This window comes from Lepisosteus platostomus, chromosome 14 (genome assembly GCF_059453375.1).
Source record: "Lepisosteus platostomus isolate fLepPlt1 chromosome 14, fLepPlt1.hap1, whole genome shotgun sequence".
NCBI classification, from domain to species: domain Eukaryota; kingdom Metazoa; phylum Chordata; class Actinopteri; order Semionotiformes; family Lepisosteidae; genus Lepisosteus; species Lepisosteus platostomus.
In genome coordinates this window covers 33,767,671-33,790,452 of record NC_142624.1, presented here as the reverse complement: position 1 = coordinate 33,790,452, position 22,782 = coordinate 33,767,671, and the positions used below count along the sequence as shown (strand labels likewise).

Sequence of the window (22,782 nt, the reverse complement as noted above, 5' to 3'; positions counted from 1 at the left end):
ATGCCCTTTGTTACAAGATGCTCCCAAAGTGAGCAGAAGCTGGATGCAGCCAGAGGGCACCAGAGACTGAGAGTGATGGGAGATTATCCCCATTCGGAAAGCCATCCATCCTGTCTGGATCCGAGTGCCACATAAAAAGCATGTGGGAGTGGACTGCATACAGAAAAGCCATACAGAGCAGTGACCCCTCGTGGCGACTGTTGAAATAGTTAGGCCACTAGGCCAGAGTAAAGGTGTCCCATGGCTTCTCGTAAACATGAAGAGGAAATCTTTTTTTCTTGTATTGTGTCCCTGTTTTCCCGATAACTTATGGATCATTTTATACATATTTTTTCCACGTGGAACGTTGTGTACAACTTTGGTTGCGCCTTTACAAAAAAACAAATTGCCACTCTGGGATCAGTCCAGAGAAGCGGAGTGAGATATCTTTCTTGAAGGAACGTCCTACGCTGACAGGCTTTAGGATGTGAAGCTTTGTAGTCTTGAACAGAGGACACTCTGAATGGACCTGGTCCAAGTATTCGTGAATTTCATAGGCACTGATAAAGTCAACCCAGTGAACCACTTCAGAATAGTGAAACAGGATCCAGAGGACACAACTGGGAGCTAAACAAAAATGTGTTTAAAACACCAGAGATGATATATAATTGCAAAAAATATTTAGCTATGGACCAGATATTCTCCTCTATTGTGTTTCCTTATATTCTTATATTGAATTAGGTATGCTATTACATAGGATTGGATTCAAAACTTGCAACCGGTTTTCAAGAGAGCATAAATTAGACTGTTACAGAGACACAAATCTCCCAGATCTCCTGAGCGTCCAGAATCCTCAGTCTAGTGGCAGGCTACATGGAGTTACCCGTGGACGAGACACTCCAAGATGCGTCTGAGATCTAGGATCTAATCACATCTGCTACACTGGTGCCCTTAGACCAGTTAGAGCCGAGGCCTAGCAGTCATGGAGTTAGGAGGGGAGAGGAAACTGGAATCATAGTGCGAAACGAGGATGTTATGCTGATATCACACAGGCAAAGGGCAAGGAGAAAAATCGCCGAGCAGTCAATTGGAATTCAGGTTCCCTTGCGAGTTCCACCCCTTCTGGGGAATTTATAGTCTGCTAGCTTTTGCAGAGCAGAACATGATAAAATCCATTGACTGGGGCCTGGAGAGCTGTCAACAAGGTCTGCCAAGTCCTAATTCCTATTGATCTGGAAAGCACTTGGCGAAAGACATAAATAAACTCACCGGAGACGAAAGTTCAAAGTTCAGTAACCAGCTTTGCCAAAAGCAATTGTTTATGCCCAGATGGCTTGGCATGATGATATCCATTCACTCGCACTGAAGGATGCGTTTAATAGATGACAAATACACTGTAGCACATGAACCTGACCGTGCCCACAAGTAGACAATGTCTTAGTGGAAGGAACAAGCAATTTATAGTATCTAAACCTGTGCTACATTTACTGTGCCTTCTGTTGTAAAATTGCATTTTAAATTTGGCAATTATAGTCAAAAGTTTTGTGTTTAACTTAAATTTACACTTGGTATAATGTAACATAAGAAACTGTCCAATTCCTTAGCATTTTGTATCTCCAGCTTTCAGATAGGGTGTGTTCTCAGTGATGACCCATAGGGGGGGTCAGTGTTGCCTGGAGAGCAGATTACTGTATATTAAATAAGGTGGAGGTGGGTTACATTTTAAGACTGTGCAACCACTAAACGCCACATGATTTTGTTAATTTTGTTTTTTTTCAGTCCCACTGGGGCAGTTGGAAACTTTGCTATTACAGTCAGTACAGATTTGGACACTTTGCATGGTTCCTTCCCAGAAAAAAGATGAGACTTGTAATAATGGAAGATTTGAAATATGATTTCGAATAATTGTAGTGTTCATTTATACACAATAACACAGTGTATAAAAGCAAGGCTTTCCATATCCGATATGTGCCGGATTTCAGAGTGCAGTCTGGGTTCTTCAGTCTGAGGGAGAGAGGACTGCGGTCACCTATCCAGGACGTAATGGTTTTGTCACAGAATTCCGGCTCCTGCAGTTATTGTTCCTTATCTAGTCAAGTTCAATTAGCTTTCTGTCACCTCTCATTTGAGCCTCTCTGCACAATCTCTACAAAGCCAAATGGCTGAAGCTGATACCCTTGGATCCTCCTGGAAACAGCTGGGTGACATCCTTGGATCAATTAGCTTCCAGCAACTGAATGAGCTAGAGGGGCCCTACTGACCTCCTCTCATGTGTGAACTTTCTGCTGCTCTTATGAAATGGCTGCAGCTCCAGGGATGCGATGCCATGCTCTAAGACAGTGCTGTCGCCCCAGCGTGCAGCTCTAAGCTTGAGCTGGAAACTGAAAGCTTCAGCAGAAGACTGAAAAGTAAACACAGAATGAACACGAGCATTCCTCCTAACTAAAGCAAAACTGATCCAGTTTCCTACAGTACTTGCTCACCTGCAGTATTCATATCCTTTTGCACTTTTGCATGGGGATCAGGGTTTCACCGCCAGACGGGGACTCATTTGTATCGACATGGGTTTGCGGTTTGTGGCCATTGTACTGTATTTGTATTACTCCCTTTTTAAAAGCTGTTCACTCCCTCAGCATGGTGGTTCACATCTGACTCTCTCCCGTCCTTTTTTAGCCCCTGAGACGTACGCTGTAAATACTAATTCCCATTAACCAACACTTTACGCAGGCCAAAAATCAATCACTCCATAACTCACACAAACCCCATTTCACAATCAATCACGAAACAATAGAACTGATGAACAGCAGGACATCAGATAGCCTTAAAAGCACCGAGCATGCATGGGGGCGAGCTGGAACACAGCACAGCCAATGGTGATCAAGCCAAACCGTTTGTCTAGACATAGAAGACAGTACTATGGCAATACACATCCTATCATCCATCAATCCATCAAAACAGCTAGGTGGCTCAAACCTTTTTCACTTTTCAAAAGGCTTCATTCTTAAGAGCAGACATGTCCAGTAGTGACCACTGGCCCTAGAGCATTCTGCTCTAAGCAGAAGGTATGTCAGGAACAGACCTTGTAGGTGAAAAGGTCAATGAGTTACTCGCACCTGTGCATCTCACTCCGATCTCTGGATCTCCAGTAGACAGCTAACTGGCAGTCCATCAGTCCCCAAGGCAGGACCAGGCCCTGGGGCTGTGCAGTGGACCCAGGCTCTATCAAATGCCACAACAAGCGGCACTCGGCGATGTTTTGTCTATCTGTATTAAAGGTTTGGAAGCTGCAGGCAGGAACCTGAAAGCTCCGACTGCACCTAGAAGCACTCGACTTGCTTAGGATGACAAAGAGGCCCAGTATATAGGTCATTCCACGCTACAGGGGAACACAAATAAAATCAGCCCGATTCAGTGGTAAATGAAGTCTAAAATTAGCCAATGACTTTTATCTGGCAAAAAAGAGCTGTTTTCAGATCTGTCACCAGAAGACATGTTTTGACAATAACCCCTTGTCTCCCGGAATAAATCAATTAAGTAAAAGAGTTCTTTTATATATGAAGGGCTGTTTGTTTACAAATAGTCCTACATTTCTTGAAAATAAGGGTGACACATTAGGATCACAAACTGTATTTTCTGAAAAACAGATGAAGTAACAAACTTGTCACAGTCAGTAAAAATATACATTAAAAGCCTAATGAATACTAAAGGTATTTCAGTTTGTGATGTTTGCTGTATTAAAAATAGGTCTAGCTTTACTTTTTTATTTACTGTGTAATAAACCAATGAATCTAATTGATTTTTATGTGAAGTTCACACATTGACTTTGAAGTTCATTTTCCTATGAATAAGGTAACCAGGCGAATCCCTGTCATTTCAAGTACTTCCTCATTTGCTGCACAGTTCTGTTAAAATGAATGGATGTTTTCTTTTCTTGTGTGATGTGATGAAACATTTCGTGAGGCACGTACCAAACATTTTTGCAGCTTTCATTATAATCGTATGTGAAGTTCTCTTTCCCAGCAAGAATACATTTTACTTTTGCAATAGAAAGGGCTGTTGTGATGAAAAGAAGATGAAACCGGTCACCGTTCTCTTAATTCTGCTTCATTTCACAGATTTCCATCCCCTACAGACTTACACAGTGGTACATTCTTACACAGAGAACAGTACGGTGGGCTCAGAAAAAATGATTCCTCAAAAAACAAGACAAATATACACAAAGAAACTGCGCTTCCCTAGCACTATACAATTAAAGTCATACTCTGACAATGATAAACTATAAAAAAACAACCATAAAAAGCAATAAACAGCAGATAAATCCCCAAAACCCAAAGTCTAAAAGCCAAAAAGCTATCCCTATTAATTCTCAGAATCCCTCTGGAGTTGCCTTTAGAGGTACTACAGTGACTTCAGACTTTCCCTATTAGACAGCAATTAGCAGAATTAACCATCCTTATGCCAAATTGCCCTCACCATGGTGAATTTAGCAAGTGGGACTTCAAATTCAGGCCTTCACAAATCTTAAAGAAATCTTATTTTTAAGATTTAATACAGAACAGAAAAACAAAGACAATATCACATCCACAACAGAAAACACATACTGGGAAAGAACAGGCTGTACTGAAAGGAAAGAAACAGAAAACTGCAGGAAGAAGAAAAATGCAATGATCTGATGATAAGACATATATCAAATGGATTCTCTAATAAACTGTGTAATAAACTTGACTATATTGCATGTTGAGCGTTTCGTAGATTGCATTATGTAACAGCTACAACATCATACCTAAGTTGTAGCACACAATTACTGTGTATCTGGGAAGGCTATTGAAAACGGCCTGTTCAAAAAGATTCTTGTGCATAACCTTTGAAAGTATCAGTCTGAGGTAACTAGCACCAATGAGACAGTAGTGAAAATGCCATTTTGTGCAGTGAGAGAGATATCAGTGAATCACTGAGTCCTTTGATTTAGTGGTTTTAGTGTGGATCTGCCATGTGGGATACACAGTGATACATCTTAAAGCTCAGTTATGTTTTCCATTATTTTAATAGCAGTGGAAGATTGGACAGCCTGGCTCTTAGTTCTATTGCAGCTGCATTAGTGACAATGTCATTTTTTTCTGCCAAACAAGAGCATTTCTTTTTCCCTCTACTTCTGGACACAGAAAAAACACAGCTTAACTTCGACATGCAGACAGCGCATCACTTCTAATGAAAGCACACTGTACTTGAGTTACTCCATTCATGCAACTTTGAATAAGAACAGAGATACGTTCAGTGCTAGTTTTATTGATACAGCCATGCAATGAAAAATGGGAAAGCTACAGTTGGTGCTGGAAGAGGTATTAATGGGACCAGTAGGGAGCGGTCACCCTCCGGTCTGTGTGAGTCCTAATGCACCAGTATAGTGACGGGGACACTACTACTGTAGAAAAAAGGTGCTGTCTTTCGGATGAGACGTAATACTGAGGTCCTGACTCTCTGTGGTCATTAAAAGTCCCAGAATGTTTCTTGAAAATAGTAGAGGTGTTACCACAATGTCCTGGCCAAATTTCCCTTTGACCTTTACCAATCAGGGCCTCCTAATAATCCCCATCTGTGTAGTGGCTTCATCAATCTGCTCTCCTCCCCACTGAGACCTGGTGTATGGGGAGTGTACTGGTGCACTCTGGCTGCCGTCGCATCATCCAGGTGGGGTTGCACTCTGGTGGTGGTGGAGGAGATCCCCATTACCTGTAAAGCGCTTTGAGTGGAGTGTCCAGAGAAGTGCCATTTAAGTGTAAGGAATTATTATTATTAAAATCCTCTGAACATGACAAGATGTTGTGTAAAATGACTTGTCCCGCAGACCCATTTTACATGCAAACCTCTAACTGAGTAGGAGTCTTTGAATACGGGATCTATTCCCATCTGTCCTCAGGCTGAGCTGTGGTATACTAATGAAGAGCCTCTATCTCTTATTCACAAAAACTGCAGAGTTTCCCAGTCACCTGTGTGATCATTGATTCTCCAGCATGCCTGACAATTACAGAGCTCCAGATAAGATGCACTTTCCAGAGGGTAGGTGAAACCCAAGATTCAGCTGACTCCACACTCAAGATTTGTTACGAGCCAATAACAATTGGAATCCTATAATTCTAATTTAAGCATTGGCTAATGCTGACAAGCACAACTAGGAATAGGAGGCAGAGAACTCCCTTGGGGTTAATTAATATATCTCACGGCACCCTCAATCAATGCACTTTGTTATTCCTGTGTTTTACTATTTTATTTATCACAAAGAGCATAAATTGGGTTTCAGCAATTAGGAGGAGAGCACCTCATTGGACTTTTTATTTTTATGTTTCAGTTGGCTTTGCTGTCATATTTCCTCCCTTCCTTCTTCTTGAGTTATTGAAATTCATCCTCAAGAGTGAACTTCACAACTTTGTGACATGCCATTAACACTGTACACATAAAACATTTATGCTTTTGCTCTGCATGCTATCTATCTGCCTTACTTGTTATCTATCTTTCTTGTTTTTAAGAGAAAGGCATTGCTTTGCATTATGGGAATGCGTATGTGAAATAGCTCTGGTCTTTCCACAAGGCTAGAAATCAAAACCACCTTGAGAGACTTTGACTTGAATTCAAGCCCTCAACCAGGCGTATACTGTCTCTAGTTTCCAAGATATTGCAAGATGTTTAAGGACCCATCCATTCCAGGCAGACACGGCCTCTGGAGGGCTGGGTTTGGAAAATGTTTTGTATGTTATGTAAGTTGTGTATACATAATATGTCAAAGCCAGCACCCAGACAACAGTTTTGTCCTTAGGACTCATTCGCATGACACAACTAACTCTGACCTGTGAAATGGATCATATATACAGTATGCACCTTACAAGATTTCAGGGGTATGGTGTTTTGTATGAGCTTTTTAAGTCTTTAGATGGTTCTTCCTACTAGCATTGTGAAAGGGCCAGGTATAATTAATACTTAAATAATCTATCTATGACTTAGGAGAATGAATATTAATTATCTCTTGAAACGTAACATGTTAGCCCATGGCTGCTAACTTTCGCTTTATATACAAGATACACGAGCAATAAGAAGTCTCTTCAGTCAGTTTCCCTTTGCGGCAAGTTCCAAACAAGATTCTTCTCCATAATTCTTAATGAGCACATGCTCTTGAAACTTAAAATGACCTCCTGTAACCTATACTGTATACCTGTTCATTAGGTCAACCAAAATGATCTGGCGGGACATTTCCTTCCCGTTTTCGAACAGCAGGACGTTCGGGAAAGGCCCTTACCGTTCTTACAGATGGGACAGCACTGCTCGGGCTCATACACAGGGTTGACGCACTCTGGCACGGCGCAGTCCGCCACCACGCAGTGCACCTCGTTGTTGGGCTCACACCGGCACCACTCACAGGGCGAGGGCTGAGGGGCAGAGAGGGGCAGGGAGAGGAGATGGGAGAAAGAGAGATTTCAGAAAAGCCGACCCGGGAGAGGGCTGTTGCTACACCCTGCAATGATGGATAAATCAAAGTTCTACTCTCAGGAGAAGGACAGTGAGTCCAAGCAAGTAACAGATGTTCAGCCCGCAGAGCATTGAGAAAGCCCTGCAGAACTGTGAAAAAAAAAACAGCTATATTGATTGGGATCTGGCAGAGTTTCCACTTCAACATTATTCAAAACCACAGCCCACATTTCATTACCAGGATGCTGCCGCCTCTTTATCCTTAACCTTCAGCTGTTGTTACAGAACTCCGTCTTCAACCAAACAGCAGCAAATCAAGAAAATGACACCAGCTTCCGAAGGCCACCGCATCAGCACTCCAGTGATTTGCAAGAACTTGAATTGTCAGCTTTACGGGACCAGAGTCTCATATAAGTGTGATTACACAGCTCTGTTTATGGTTAAACAGATCATCTGTGGCAGTTTCTCCTGAAAAAAAGGTTCTTCTGTACTTGTCCTCTTCTTCTCACGTGAAAATATTAATCTCAAAGTCTAGTTCAGACATGAGAGGCTGGAGGTGGGCACTAGAGATAGAATAGGACATACACTGTCCACCTTTTCAATGGAAAGAATATGGGTAGTCATTTCCAGTTCCATGTATCAATATACATGACTTATGTACACAAAATCACATATGCACTAAAATACATATGTGTAATATATGAAAAGTATACAAGTACAGTACACAAATTTTGCGATTTCATATATATAATGCATATATGAAATTTTTCATATCTTTCCAGAAGGAAAATGCAAGGAAGAAAATCAACATGAGGCCCTGTTTGATCTTGTTACCATCCCAAGAGTCAGAATTGTCTACCTTAAAAAGTGCAACACACCATTATGTGACCTCGATCACCAAAGTGTATCGAATAAGCTTCAACTGATGTCAATCAAAACTCAATACTGAAGTAAAACCAACCTGACAAACAACGAGCCACAGTGAATCACAGACAAAGACATCCTTCTGATACCTGCTGAAATCTGAGAAATTTCTGTTTCATATTTTAGGGTCCTGTCTGAAGCATTTCAAGTTGCAATCATTAAGTCATTGTATTCGATTTTAGGTATTCCAGGATGAATAATACCACTTTTCATTAGAAAAAATAGACAGGATTGCTTTTAATGGCACTGCAATGTACAAAACGTACATTATTGTGAAGACAGAAATAAAATAGAGTCCTCTGGTTTATCTCCAATGTTAAATCTCTTTCATGCACTCTGTATTTGTTTTTATTTTTTCATTCAAATAGCATCTGCCACTGAGGTTTGGTAAAAGATATAGAAACGTAAGATGTTTTAAAAGCACGTACTGTAAAAGAAGGAAAGAAGGGTAGAATTGGCGACGTTGTATTTTGAGAACAGTGTATGAAAAGCACATGGAAATCAGGATTCAGATGATAAAGTGAAATAAATTATTTTTTTATTGTTCCAATATTGATAATGTTATAATTGATAGTTATTTAATTGGATCAACAGGGAAACAACTGTATGGGTCTTTATGGAATGGAATGCATAGAAACCAATTCTGCCATTAAGCAATATCAATCAATAATCAATATACATCAATACTCAGCCAATATGATGAGTTACAACAAATAACCTGTCATATTTACCAGTCAAATCTAATTGAATCATTGTCAGGTTCCTTGTCATTAAGATAATTTATTCCTCTCCACATGTCTATAAAGCTAAAAGATCCTTTTTTACGACAAAAAACAGATCTGTGCGGATTCGCTATTAACGTAAAATAAAAAGGCTAACATTTCAACAGATGATCTCAACCGAGTTGTGCTTCTGCATTAAAAGGAAACATATTAAGTGAAAATGAGACCAAAGCAAAATGACTGAGATGTGTCACTGCAATGTACTGTACTGTATACAGGACTATATAAAATGATCTCACTCTCATCTATTCTTGCTACCTTCAGAGAATGAGAACTACAGCACACTCCTATGAGTGTCATTTCTATTTCCCCTCTGTGTCCATACTGCAAGGCGACAAGGGAGCTCACATCACAGACCTCTCAGGAGAATGGAAAGCACCCTTTATACAGCAAAGTGATGTCCATGTTCATGCAGGCCAATCTCTTGAGCACCATCAGCTTTGATACAGGCTCCTGCTTCCTCACCACAAAACCACAGTGCCCTGGTCTTGCAGAGATTCCACAGGACGAAGCTGCTCCGATCAGTGAAGCCTGATCTAAAGGTGTTTTTGTTCTAAGCTGAACGCAGGAAATGATAAACTCAGTATGACAAATGTTGCGGCATCACCATGCTCAAAGGCCAAAAATATTATTTTGTTATTGCACTGAAAGGAGGTGGACATCCAGTCTCTGTGACTGCAAGCGTAGTCGCAGAGTCACACTGGATTCTTTAAGAAAGAGACCGTTATGTAGGAGGGACTATGGTCCCTTGGGTCTAGATCTAATTTCTCTGCTTGCTTTTCACATGTTTTCACTGTCAAGGTAATACAAAGTTGTTCACAAAAAAAGGCATCAAGGGAGCTGTTATCCGAAGCTAGAATATATTACACACAAAGTGATTCCATTACTACGCATTCGTCACAAGTTAAGTTGAACATATCACATAAGCGCAGAAAGAATTAGAATAAACTTAAATCTTTGTGACATGCAGCAGGTTGTCTTTACATGCTTGGAAAGTGTGCCTAGATATCAGTATTTAACAGGATTATTTTCATTGATTTAACACTGCAACGATCAAAATTACTCTGCAATAATACAACATTAACAATATGACATATACTGTTGGACACACTATAGTTTATTATTACAATTTTAAGAACCATTACTATTTCTCGTAAAGTAAAAATGTAGAAATTAGTTTAGCAGGAATAATAAGTGGTACCGTAAGTGGACTGCAAATGGACACTGCAATCTATACTAATAAACACTCTAATAATATACAGGGTCTTCGAGTCGTACTACAGATACACTTCTTGTTGCAAAACAGGAAGTATTGTTTAAAGCATTATTGACAAGAGCCTACGGTTTGACAAGGGACTGGACAAGGTAGTGTAAAAAGTAAAAAAATAGTCAAACTCCAAAGTACCAAAGAACGTTGAGAAGCCAAGAAATCAACACTCCAAAGGACAAAAACCTCATCAACTACTACTACTACTACTAATGTTCCTTTGATCTCTTTTCAAAATTAAATTCCAATGCATTTCACTTAAATAACACGAGACTACAGCATATATAATTTTACAGAAAATATTCTAGAAACATAAACTTGAAAAATTGTAATTCAACGCCAAAATGAGCATTGAGGAACACGCAGTTTGCACTTTTGGACAAGCGCCCTCACCTTACTACAGCAATTCAAGCGCTGAGCTCTGTGTTCACTTATCAGAACAAACCAGCTCCGACAGCATCTACAGATACCCGAATGAGCCATCAGCTTCTGTACCCACTGCAGTCTGCTCTTGGACCCACGCTGAGAATAAGGCAGCAGCAGCCCCTAACCTGGAGAACTTAGGGTTCAGCATCACTCTTTCCAGCTTAGGACAGTCTGTGTCCTGTGATGCCTTCAATAACTTTTAGACAGCACTGGGACCAGAGAAAACTTCCACCATTATACAGCTAGACTAGAAGCAGTGTGTGTTCCTTCAGGTGGACTATAGAAAGGATTTCTTCCTAAGTTTACCAAGGGTATACCAAGACGTATTGTACGAGGGATGACTGGTGCCACTCTGCCCAGTCTGTTCCATGGTACCTATCACCCAACATGCTTTGCTTTCATGTTGTGTAGTTTCCATAATTCCTGCTGCAATACATGTTACAATTACAGGCAACACCAGAAGACAAACATTCTCCCTGCTGTACTGCACACAATGTATAGTATATATCTTAGAAACACTTTTCCTTTTTTCTAGTATTGTGCAAGAGTGCTTTTTTCATTCGTGTCACTTGTATTTTACAAATGTAAATTTACTTCAACTAACTGCCAATTTTATTTTTCAAAATACAGAACAGGTGCTGGAATGGACTATTTTGCAATATATTGATAATTCTGAATTGTTATTGGATTATACAGGGACTGTTAAAATACTGAAAAAGTAACCTGTATGTTTTAGTTTAGCATATTTTCAATATATTGCTGTAAGGGTAATAAGATGAATTCAATGAGTAAAATAAGATAAATAAATGGAAATAACAAACATAATTCATGCTAGTATACAATGATGAACAAACACCAGTACACACACTATCAGCATCATCACCGTAGCATCTGTAGATCAGTGATGCCCAAACACATTAATGGCCGATCGATGTGAGACTTAAATATTACAATGTTAAGAAAAAACTGACCAAGCATTTTATATTGCAGGTAGTAAGGAAACGTTTACTGAATGGCACTTTAATTCTGCAGCGTTGTTATATAAAGGAAATGTATTCTTGGGGAGTCATGCGATGTGCTTAACTAAGGACAGTGAGAGGTATGAAGACAGTCTGCATGCCAAATCTGCCAACTTCAAACAGCATCTTACCAACGTCAGGAAGTGCAGAGCAGAGAGGCCGAGGACTGAGTGACAGGAGACACAAGGCAACTTTTTTTATAGGTGGAAGAAAGAGTGAGAGAGATATTTGCTACCATATGTGCCATAGTACCACATGTTCTAAAAAAAACCTTCTCTTTCTTATTTTGCTTCAAAACGGCATGCCTGACATGGATTATTACATACCTGATGATTTAATATACTGTAAATTGACAATGCCAACGTGATTCTGATTATAAAAGAAGGCTACTGAATGCTCACATGTGTGTAAAACAGCGTCTGTGATTTGATAGAACAGGGTGTGGCTTGCTGCAGCTAATTACTACACTTCATTCAGTCACAATGAGCCAAGTTAAGTTGTACATGTTGTCCTGGGCTGTATTTCTTTTACTGTATTTCTTTTACTGTTTTCTTGCATTGGGGACCCCAAGTATTTCTCCCCTCTCATGTGTGACTTTGAAAGGGTCGGTTGTCATGCTGTCCCAATGAATCTCGCACTCCTGCTGTCCTCAGGCAGAGCCCCTGCGGTGTTATAACACCCTCCTTTCTGTAAAAGCTGGAGCCGAAGCTTCTGAGGTTGAAGAGTCAACCACACAGCAGACTCGGCTACACTCTTAGACCTCACTGCCGAGCAGTGGTGTCCTGGCAGCCTGTTCCCCTGTTTCAAACTCCTAATGTCGCCTGGCCAAATGTGGGATGCACGGAGGATCTCTCTCCCCTAGAGACACACCCTGGCTTGTACCTGGTACCTGGATTCCCTGGAATAAAAAGAACTTCCTGTGCAGAGGAGGTTTTCACTAGACAACCACTTCGAACACTGAAGAATCCACTGTGCTCGACAGTACTTACTAGATTCCTCTGCAGAGCACTTCCTGACCTAATTCGCTTTGAAAAAGCATTGTACAAAAAAAAGTGTCATTTTCTATTTATCCTTACTTTCTGCCATGTTCTCCAGGAACTGTACTGCAAGGCAATCTGTTGGGTAACTACCACAGCAATGATGTCCTGTAAATATACGATTTACAGTATACCCAATATATAGCAATATTTAATATTCATTCTGTTCATAAATAGTGCAATATGTTATATTTATTCTGTTCATAAAAACTGTCCACATAGTAAAAAGGGAAACGTATGAGTAAAATGTTTAAAACCTCTTGTTTAATGAAGATTTGTCACTTCACTGTTTATACTAAAACAACTGAAATTTAAATACTTTGTTTACAGTGTCTATTCCTTTACACAGCAGTAAAGCTTGAAGAAAAAGTCATATGTAGACACTAGGACAAATGTATCCGTAATGTAGTTGTATTGCCTTCGCATTAATTAGAAATGCGTGATGGCATCATGATTGCAGTATTCCACAGGTGAAGTACATCGAGGTAAGGACATATTGTGATGCTTTTTTGGACTGTACAGTGTTACAGATCTCTCATGCACGTGACTGGATAAAGGCACACGCACAGAGCCCCTTGGTTCCCCTTGCGGGGCTGTGGGAAAGCTGCCTTGTGTATCAAGGGTCCGCGCCCTGTGGTGTGAGCAGGCCTGCGCTGCCTCAGTGAGTCCTCGCCTCTCGCTCTGCAGCCCTAGGCTGGCGCTCCTTGGCTGTGGAAGGACCTGAGTTCACATCCCAGCACAACCCATCCGCTTGGGATCTGAACTCACCCTACTGCTCCCGATTCTTGATTGCAGCTGCGCAGAGGTCGCGGGCGACTCAGTCCCATCCTCAGGTAGCGGGGATCCCTGTAGGTGAAACACCTACTGAGGGTGAGTCAGAGATCTTTGAGGGAACACATGAGCACAGTTCACACACACACAATAAACCATCTTCTCCCATACTCTGTCCACACCAGAAAGCCTATTAGTGATGTCACTAAACACATGTCAAGACCTTTTTCTTTTGACTTTCATTCTCATAGAGTATACAGTAACTATATAGAATGCAGATTATTATTGCAAGATTTTCCTGTAGTTTTGCACTGTTTACTAAAAGAACATACAGGTCATTGTTCATCAGATATGAACTTTTTAGATCCTGATGTCTACAGACATTTGCTATGCAGGGCTATTCGGAAAAATGCTGGGACACCAGAGAGAAAATGTCAAAATTCCCACACAAAAGGTTATGCTGGTGGGCTTCTTAATGAGAGATGCCATCAATTAAACACACCGTGAGCAAACTTGCCTGCAAACACTGCCGTGAGGGGGAATATTTTGCTGTCTATATTAATTTTTCATTAAGAGTGATGGATGAAAAGACAGTCTCATACAAGTTATCCTATAAAATATTGCTGTGAAATGTATCTACAAAAATGAATAATGTATATTGCACAAATGGATCTGATAATAAGAACTGATTACTTGGAAGAAGTCTCAGCAGGAACTGGGCTGCTCAAATTAGAAACAGCTAATCGCTTTCTCTGACACTTCAGAAAGGTTAGGCTGTGGACATCTGTGCTACAGGGCACTTGTTTTCACACTGACGCTGAGAGAGTGGCAATAAATGAGAATTTCATTAGTGACTTAACTGCTTAGCAACTGTCTACATAACTGACTTCATTTCATAAACTACAAAACACTGAACAGTGAAGATAAAATCCACAGCAGCTCAACAGGACAGAGCTCATTTTGGTTTCTATAGCGTTAAGTGGGATGGAGACCATGTGATTCCCCCCAGATGGTCCCTATTCACACAGTTGAATGGACTGGAGCAATTGGAGGCAAAGCGTCTCACTCAAGCTCAACAGCAATGTCTTCAGTAATGACATGAACCCACTAACCGCCAGGCATGACTCCGAAGGCTACAATACTACACTGTACTGTCTCCGACAGCCTAACACAAATTAAATCAAATCCATTCCACAGTGAAGAGATGTTTGGACATTATTATAATTCTCCTAGCTGCAACCTTCTGCCTGCTGATGCTGGGCTCTGATGTGTTCACAAGACCGGACGGAGAACTATAGGTGACAAGCCCACCTGTGTCTGTGCTCCAAGAATCAAAGCTGTGTTAAAATGTTTTTAAAACTTATTTTGAAAAATATATTTTCAACATCGCATCACAGGTTATTCAGAGCCACTCGGCTTCAGTAATCCCAGACAGTGAAATGTCCTGTTACAGTGAAAGACTGTCTCCCTTGCTGTGGGATGATTCAGAGGAGTCTATGTTCATTTATCACAGGCTCAGACCTTTTACTTGCCCTCTCAGCTTCTCATATCTCCAGGTTAGATAGTTGGTTCACTATTCCATATTAGCCTTTATCTAGCACAGTGGTTCTCAAACTGTGGTACGCGTACCAGCAGTGGTCCGCGGAGCGCCGCCAGCTGGTACGCCATATGATCCATAGAACTTTGTTGTGTGCGCTGAAAAATCGGGACGGTTTTCATATTTTCTATTTTAATACGTGTCGAATACGCAGCCTACGTACTGCGATACAGTGCGCGCTAATACTTCAGTGGACACAAGAGATACTCTGTAATTCTATACCACTCTATAGGAATGCGTGCTACGGACGAAGTGACCAATTGTATCTCCAGCAAATAGGGAGGTAGGAGAATGTGCGTGATTTTGGAACAATGCCAATGTTGTAAACACAGGAATGCATAGAAATACGTGCTACTAACGCTTGTAATCTTGTGAGCACAGGAAAGCGTGATAGATAACAGAAAAATATTTAAGAACTGTTCTAAGTTAATTTGAGAAAAATACACAGAGCGTCTCTGCGTTTCGCTCCCATGCGCATGAAGTAAAAACTTAAAATAAATACGGAAATAAAAACAGAAACGGGGAAAAATGCAAGCTTGCGGATTGCTAATGCAGGTAAGTTCCACACTATTTTTGAAGAACCTTATTTACCGTTGGCAAAAGAGCTGACACGTATTATGTGTGGAGAAAAAGCTGCTAAACAGCTCGACCTGCTGCCCCCCTGAAAGACACGGTCATTCATAGAATTATTGAAATGATATCAAAAGTACGCTGATAGAGCGCGTTAAGATGAGCAGATGTTTTTCACTGCAATTAGCTGAGTCTGCAGTCAATTTGGCCAATTCACTCGTTTACGTTAGATACGAGTTTGAGGTTACGTCCCATGAGGACTTTCTGTTATGTAAGCCGCTACCAACAGGAACTACAGGAGAGCACATATTTCAGCTTCTGAATTTATCGAAGAGAATGGCATCAACTGGATAAAATGTGTCGGAGTTTGTACAGATGGTGACAAGCCGACATAGAAGTGTAGTTGCACGAATTAAAGAGGTTGCTCCAGAAATTAATGGACGCATTGCAACATTCACCGTGAGAGCTTTGCATCAAGAAAATGCCTGATGATTTAAAATCTGTTAGACTCTGTTGTGAATTGTATCAAGGCTCGAAAAATGAATTCACATCTGTTTTGCTCGATTAAACAGGCTCACCCCTCTCACTGAAATGGTGCCTTTTTATTATTTTTATTTGTTGTTGTTACTGTTTTTTTCTGTAAAACGCTTTGAGAAGCCACATTTAAAGGCGCTATATCAAAGTTTATTATTATAATATTTATTATATGTATGTGTGAGTGTGTGCACGCACACTCATGTTGGTCATTGAGAATTTCTGGGGTTCCTATGAGATGATGACTTGTAGGTGGTACTTGAATGCTTTGTTTGGATTAGGGGTGGTACTTGGTCCAAAAAGTTTGAGAACCACTGATCTAGCAGACACTTCAGTGGATCGTTACAATGTAATACAAATACCGATGTCATTACTAAATCTAGAGCACAAAATTCAAAGTAGTTGGAATATTACAGTTTAACTGTTCAGAGGATATTGTATGTCTATAGAAATTTATTATTTCTTCATGATTCATGTTAATTAGAACCTCATACAGGAGGTAATAACAAAAAAAAAAAGACAGTGTAGATGCGGGAACCTTTTGACTGGTGTTGCCTGTGATTGTGACACTAATAATGTCAGATGAAGATGATCATCTATGGGCAAATGGATGGGCATGAGACTGCATTGATAAAATCATTATTATTTAATCTTGTAAAACTATTGACAACAGTTTAGTTCAAAAAAGCAGGTTCAATTGTAGAACTTTTCCAACTATCTAGTGAGAAACGATATTTTTGCTTTGCCTTATGCTTAATTGCCTTAGTAAATAACACATTAATGAATGTATGAAAAGATTTGCAATCACGCGTTTCAGGAAATGTAAAGTACAAAATCAACACATAATGCAGCAGGAATCATGTACAAACCAGAATAATCACGATCAAGGCTGAGGAAAAGAGTACACAGTGAAAGGAGCTCAGTTATCAGTTATCTAAGTTATCTATTTGCCATGCATTCACATTCTTAAAACCTTACTGCGCTGTCTGAAAATATTTCACTTCTTTCTTTCAAATTGGATCTGACTGCCTGCAAATTTCATTAATTTTCCCTGAGGTAAGTGCAGGTCCCTAGCTTGGTGACATTATCCATTCAGTGTGCATGGAGAGAGATACCTGCTCTACATTCATGGCCTAAAATAAATGTCCAACTCTTTCAAACCAAAAGAAAATTATTATTTTTTTGTCATGAACAGAGAAGGCTAGAGAAGTATCCAATTCAAATTTCACAAAACCTCAAAGGCACTGTGAAAGTCAAGCCCATGGACTTCCTCAGAATCAACAGTGACCATAATCCATCAGACACTGGTGGAAACTACACGTAAAAACAACAGGAGGAACTTGTTTGCACAAAGGGATGTGGGAATGTGGAATGAGTTACCCAGCCACATATTATGGCCGTATGAAGAATACCTTGGTTTCTTTCAATAAACTGCTGGATACCATCCTAATACCAAGCAATAACTAAAAAATGAGCTAGATTACCCAAATAGGCTCCTCTCATTTTTGACCTTTCTTACTGTACTGTATGTATGTTCTTCCAGGATAAGAGGGCAATGTGCTGACATCTCATTTTTAGTGGCCCACAACCCATTATACAATTCAGTGGCTTTATAATGAAGCTAACTTGACAAAATAAGATATTATCTTTACACGCAAAACCTTTTGTAATAGTAAAAGTGTGTGTTGTGACGTGAGGGTGTTCACTTCGCTAGGTAATGCGGTCCTAGTCCTGCTAAAATATCACAGATAAGCTCTCCGACAGATAGGTGGTGGCAGACTTTTTTCTACAGATCAACTTACAGTATTTTTGCTTAAGATGTGGCATGTATACAAGGTGTCATTCACCTTTTTCTGGTGTAATACTGCAATTAAGAAATCCGCTTAAAATAATCAAATATATTACTGTCTTCAGCAACAAAGCTTCATAAAGTCTTAGTCAATTGAACTCACATTTATTCATTTTTCCTAGCCCACAGTACAAGCAAAAGCAGGAAAAAATAACAGAAACAAACACTTCCTGTGCTCGTCGGTCCTGCTACAATTAATTCCATGTCTTCCAAATGTACAATGTGTGTTGCTGCTACCAGTCAATGTTATAAATTTATAGCCTGAATCCCCGAGAGGTACATGGAGCAGTTTTCCTGGGCAGAAGATGAAAGTCTTGCCTTCTAGCAGGCAGTGCAGGGAGACATTTTTGTTATTTCAGAGGTGATGTATTCTGCAAGAATCTGGACTGACATGAAGAGCAAAGTTAGGGAAAGTTCACGGAGTACTTCTGTTCTGGCTAAACCAACTGTCTGGAGCCCTGCCAGCTCATCCGTCACAGTGTAAAGGTACTGGAATCCTTCCTTGGACATTACCCTGGATCCATGAAAGAAGCTGATGCTTCTTTTTGAAATTTATATGGAAGTTTTGTACCGTATGAACTGAGTACCCAGTTACTGGAGTTCACATATTTTTAATGGGCAAAACTTTCAGTCTTTGGAGATGATAATCCCAAGGGCTATATCTCTGAACAGGCTCAGATAAATACTCTCATGTTTATTTTCAAACATGAAGGGGCAAAAGTCCCATTGCAGATAGATCCATTTTGGGTAGTGAAGGAGATCAACACAAGTACCAGGAAATGGATCCCTACTTTATTATGAGTAAAATATTCAAAAAATGGACAGATTAAAATTGAAATGATATTTTATTATTTTGCTTTTCAACTTCAGTATTAGAGCCTTAGGAACATGAAGCCTGAAATTAAACTCCTATACAAAGGGAATCTTGCCTGTGGTCTCGATATTGAAATGATTAGACAATGTTTGCACCTTTCCTGGGCCATGTCATCTTGGAAACTTTTTCAGACACATTGTTAGAATGAGCTGGTCTCACTGAACATTAACCCAGCTCATCCAGACATTGTGACATCTTTTGTAAGGAGACATGCCAAGATGATAGTTGTTATTCTGTACCTTATTCTTGAGTGTCCCTAAATGAGCCCTGTCAGTACTTTCATCGTCTATTTGTTTTTGTTTCATTTTCTGTTGGTGCACAATGTAACCTTTGTCTTTCTCCTTCAAACAAAGACAACTGTCTCTGCTGATCTCCCTGCCAGTTGGCGCTCCCCGTTCATGTTGGGAGAACCCTCTAAACCACAGGACTCCTGCACCTTAACAAGAGCCACAGCAAGTCCAAGATAACTGCCTGCATAGCCTGATCTGGGATTTACAGGAAATGTAAAACCCCTAGCTAGTTTCCAGGTGCATTTAAAAAACAATGCTATTAACTTGGAGCAGACACTGCCCACCCTCATGTCTGAGGCCCCACTGAGCTCCGTAAATACAGAACAGCAGCAAAGAGCGACCCAGGGAGACTGCAAAGATTCTCCTTCAGGTAATAAGATGATGAAGGGGGTTCACGGATGCTGCCATGATGCTCCTGTCTCCACCAAGCAGCCAGAGGTGATCCTACTTGCCCTGCGTCCCCTGGGGAGACTGAACACCCCTTGTCCCTCACGAGAGACACAGGTGTGACACTGCTCAAGCTCTTACAGCAATGGCGAGAATTCACTCACAAAGAGAGTGCTCCTGAAGACACAGCTAGTGACAACACCACTATACGGCTTGCTTTCTGTTAAAACTACCTTTCATCTTTTTTTTTTTAAAAGAGGCAGACATGCAGGGTTCTTCTCTAATTCTGGTATACAACTAAGCTTTCACTTTCAAAGAAAAGTCAAAGGCTGAACTGTATGTTTTCTTTGCAGTCCCCTGATATTCTTTAAGCAGGTTATAATATTCTCAAAGAAGATTATACAGTATTTCCTAGACTTCTGATAGTGCCAATGACGATGACCCTGAAATATCATTTATGCGTGTTTGTAAACACTGCTGTGCTTAATGATAATCTGTACAGGGGTTTGCCTTCCGTGAAATCAGAGTGTGAACAGAATTACTTTCACTGCAAACAACAGTTTAGCTCTAGATACAGAAGGTAAAACCCTCTTCAAGACATACAGTGTCCCTGGAATGCGAGTAACAGACGGAAACACAAGGCATTAAAAAGTGAATTTTACAATGAGCAAATATAACACAGCATAGACATATCACTGTGTAATAAATATTACTACATCTACTACTGTATATATATACGAATCGTTTTCTTTTTTAATTATTACGGTATAAATCACCATGACCTTTAAAAAAAAACAGGTCACAGCTTTTAAAGCGTAACAGTACGTCGGCCCGTGTTTGGGGGAGAGTTCTTTAAGTGAAATAAAGCTATGTAAATACCAATCAATGGATGGGTGTCGATTTGCTGTATTGTTAATGACATAAGGCGATGATCTCTGTACCGTTCAAGCGCTTTTCCGGGACCTCTTGCGCTGCAGGAGGTTAAGATTTATATTATGTTTAATTTGCAGGTTGCTATACAAAGAGCGCATAATCGATACATCCATAAAACAAGCAGAAATCATCCGTTACAATAAATGTCCATAAAGCATTAAAACAGCGCATAAAACCCCCTGTTGGACCCTTTACCAAGACTGCCGTAAATACACTGGTTTAAGTAATTGAACGTCTTTTCCTTAAAGATAAAGGACACGGTTTTACTTACTGTAAGGGAAGCAAAGATTTGAAAACATTTTTAACTGAATGCACTGTAAGGGGCCCACAGACAGCCACAGTTATCGGTGCTTCGGAATTTCAAGATCTATCGACAGCAGTGTAAATTATTTCACAATTACTCAATCTACCAACAACAAGCGTAATACTAATAGGCCTCGTTTTGTGTATTTATACACTTTAATAACGTACTTTGCGTGATGAATATAACATTAGAGTTTCAGACACAATTACAAACGCAAACAATCAATTTCAGTAGCAATTACCTACACTATCTTTCCTATTGCTAGACTTGTGTTGGCAATACAAAGCTAATTACGTCAGTATGGGTAGTTATAGCTGTAATGGGCCATAACTCAGATCAAAGTCTTAAATGTGTGTGTTTTAAGATCCCTGTTAACTGCACCTGGAACAAAAGATCGTCCAGTAGTTTTAAACTCGTTTTTTTTTTTAGTCTGAAGTGTTTTTTTTTGTAAGTTTCTGCCCGAATATCAAAAATAAAACAGATGTCGATCCTACCTTAAACTCCTCCAGGATTTTGTACGTTTTCCCCCGGTATTCACAAAAGTTTTTAACCTCCTTACACTCGGGACAGCAGCCGTTGTGCTCGACTTTCGTGCATTTGGGGTGGATTTTCGGGCACTCGGGCTGGTCGCAGACAGGGCCGTCCTCCGTGCACACGCAGGGGCAGTTCGAGTGGCCCGGGAAGAACCGCTCCCCGAGTTTGTAGACGAACCCGCTGTCGTCCACGCAGCCCTTCCCCCGGTAGTCGTCGAAGAGGATGTTGTCGTTGTTGGCGGCGTGGTCGGCCTCGTCCGCCGGGTAGTCTTCGGGACTGATGGCGGCCGGAGAGACGGGGGCTTCGAAGGCTAGAAGGAGTACACAAGCGACTTGAACAAGAGGGCCCATCCTTCTCTGTGGATTTCCTAGACATTAAAAGATCGGGGTCTTAATAACAGACCAGGGAACAGAACCTGTTCTGAGTTAGCACAAAATAATATTATTCTTATGAATAATAATAATACAATAACTATTCCGCTCCACTCATTCCTGCAAAATAAAATTGTGATTGTTGCTATACGATTCGGTAGGTACTTTAATGTTTTTTCCTGATTTGGGAGGAAGTTATGAAGGCCACAGCGAGGTTCAAATTTTTAAGGGCTTTTTTTAAAAAAAAACAGCACACTAAGGCCTACCGTTAACTCTGAATCAAAAGTCTAAACATTATTCAGAATACTTTACAAAAGAGGAATACTGTTTGTCTGGTGTTCACTCTCACACAAAAATGTGAATGTTCCTGGCATTCACTGCAAAAGTGCTGGTCAGAACCAGAATTTCTTCTCGGAGTGGGGGGAAAATAGATTTAATTCATTCAAAAACACACGGAACAGGAAAATAATTAGGGCTTCCTGTTGCCTGTTGCCTTTCGCCTTGTTCTGTCAGAACAACAAGAATAGAACTTCTATTGAGGTTTCAGCTGGAGCAACCCGCCTTAACAGAGATCTGCCTGACCCTTGTGGACAGAAGATATGACTAATTTATCGATAAATGCATTATTGGTACAGGTAGCGCTTTTTTCTTTAATGGAGAGGGAGAAATAAAAGCGCCGGCGACATTTACAGTACGAGTACCAGTTCTTTTCTGTCTCTTAGTCATCTGTAGAGCGTGGCAAAGACAAATCCCCACCGGCTGGCCTCTCGCATAGAAAACTCGGAAACAGGGTCTTCCGAGTTGGCCTCTTTGTCAAAATAATTTGGACAATCGCCCGCGACAGCGTGAGAGTCCTACCCACCCCCTTCTAATTCG

At 40.5% G+C, this 22,782-nt stretch overlaps 1 protein-coding gene across 8 annotated transcripts in view; it reads right to left on the bottom strand.

Moving 5' to 3' along the window:
- The window catches only part of vwc2l (von Willebrand factor C domain containing 2 like), a 30,869-nt gene that overhangs the window by 5,711 nt on the left and 2,376 nt on the right, over nt 1–22,782 (bottom strand). For 6 of the 8 annotated variants that reach the window (XR_015926323.1, XR_015926320.1, XR_015926321.1 and 3 more), the window contains exons 2-4: nt 21,496–21,902; nt 13,661–13,753; nt 7,268–7,397 (exon numbers count right to left, since the gene is read on the bottom strand). Coding sequence is in view for 3 of the 8 variants with exons in the window: in XM_088605781.1 (XP_088461907.1) it covers nt 7,268–7,397; nt 13,661–13,753; nt 21,496–21,885 (613 nt within the window). In the remaining 5 variants the exon portion in view is untranslated. The remainder of the gene's footprint in view (nt 1–7,267; nt 7,398–13,660; nt 13,754–21,495; nt 21,903–22,782) is intronic. The other 2 variants (XM_088605783.1, XM_088605784.1) reach the window with 2 other exon arrangements.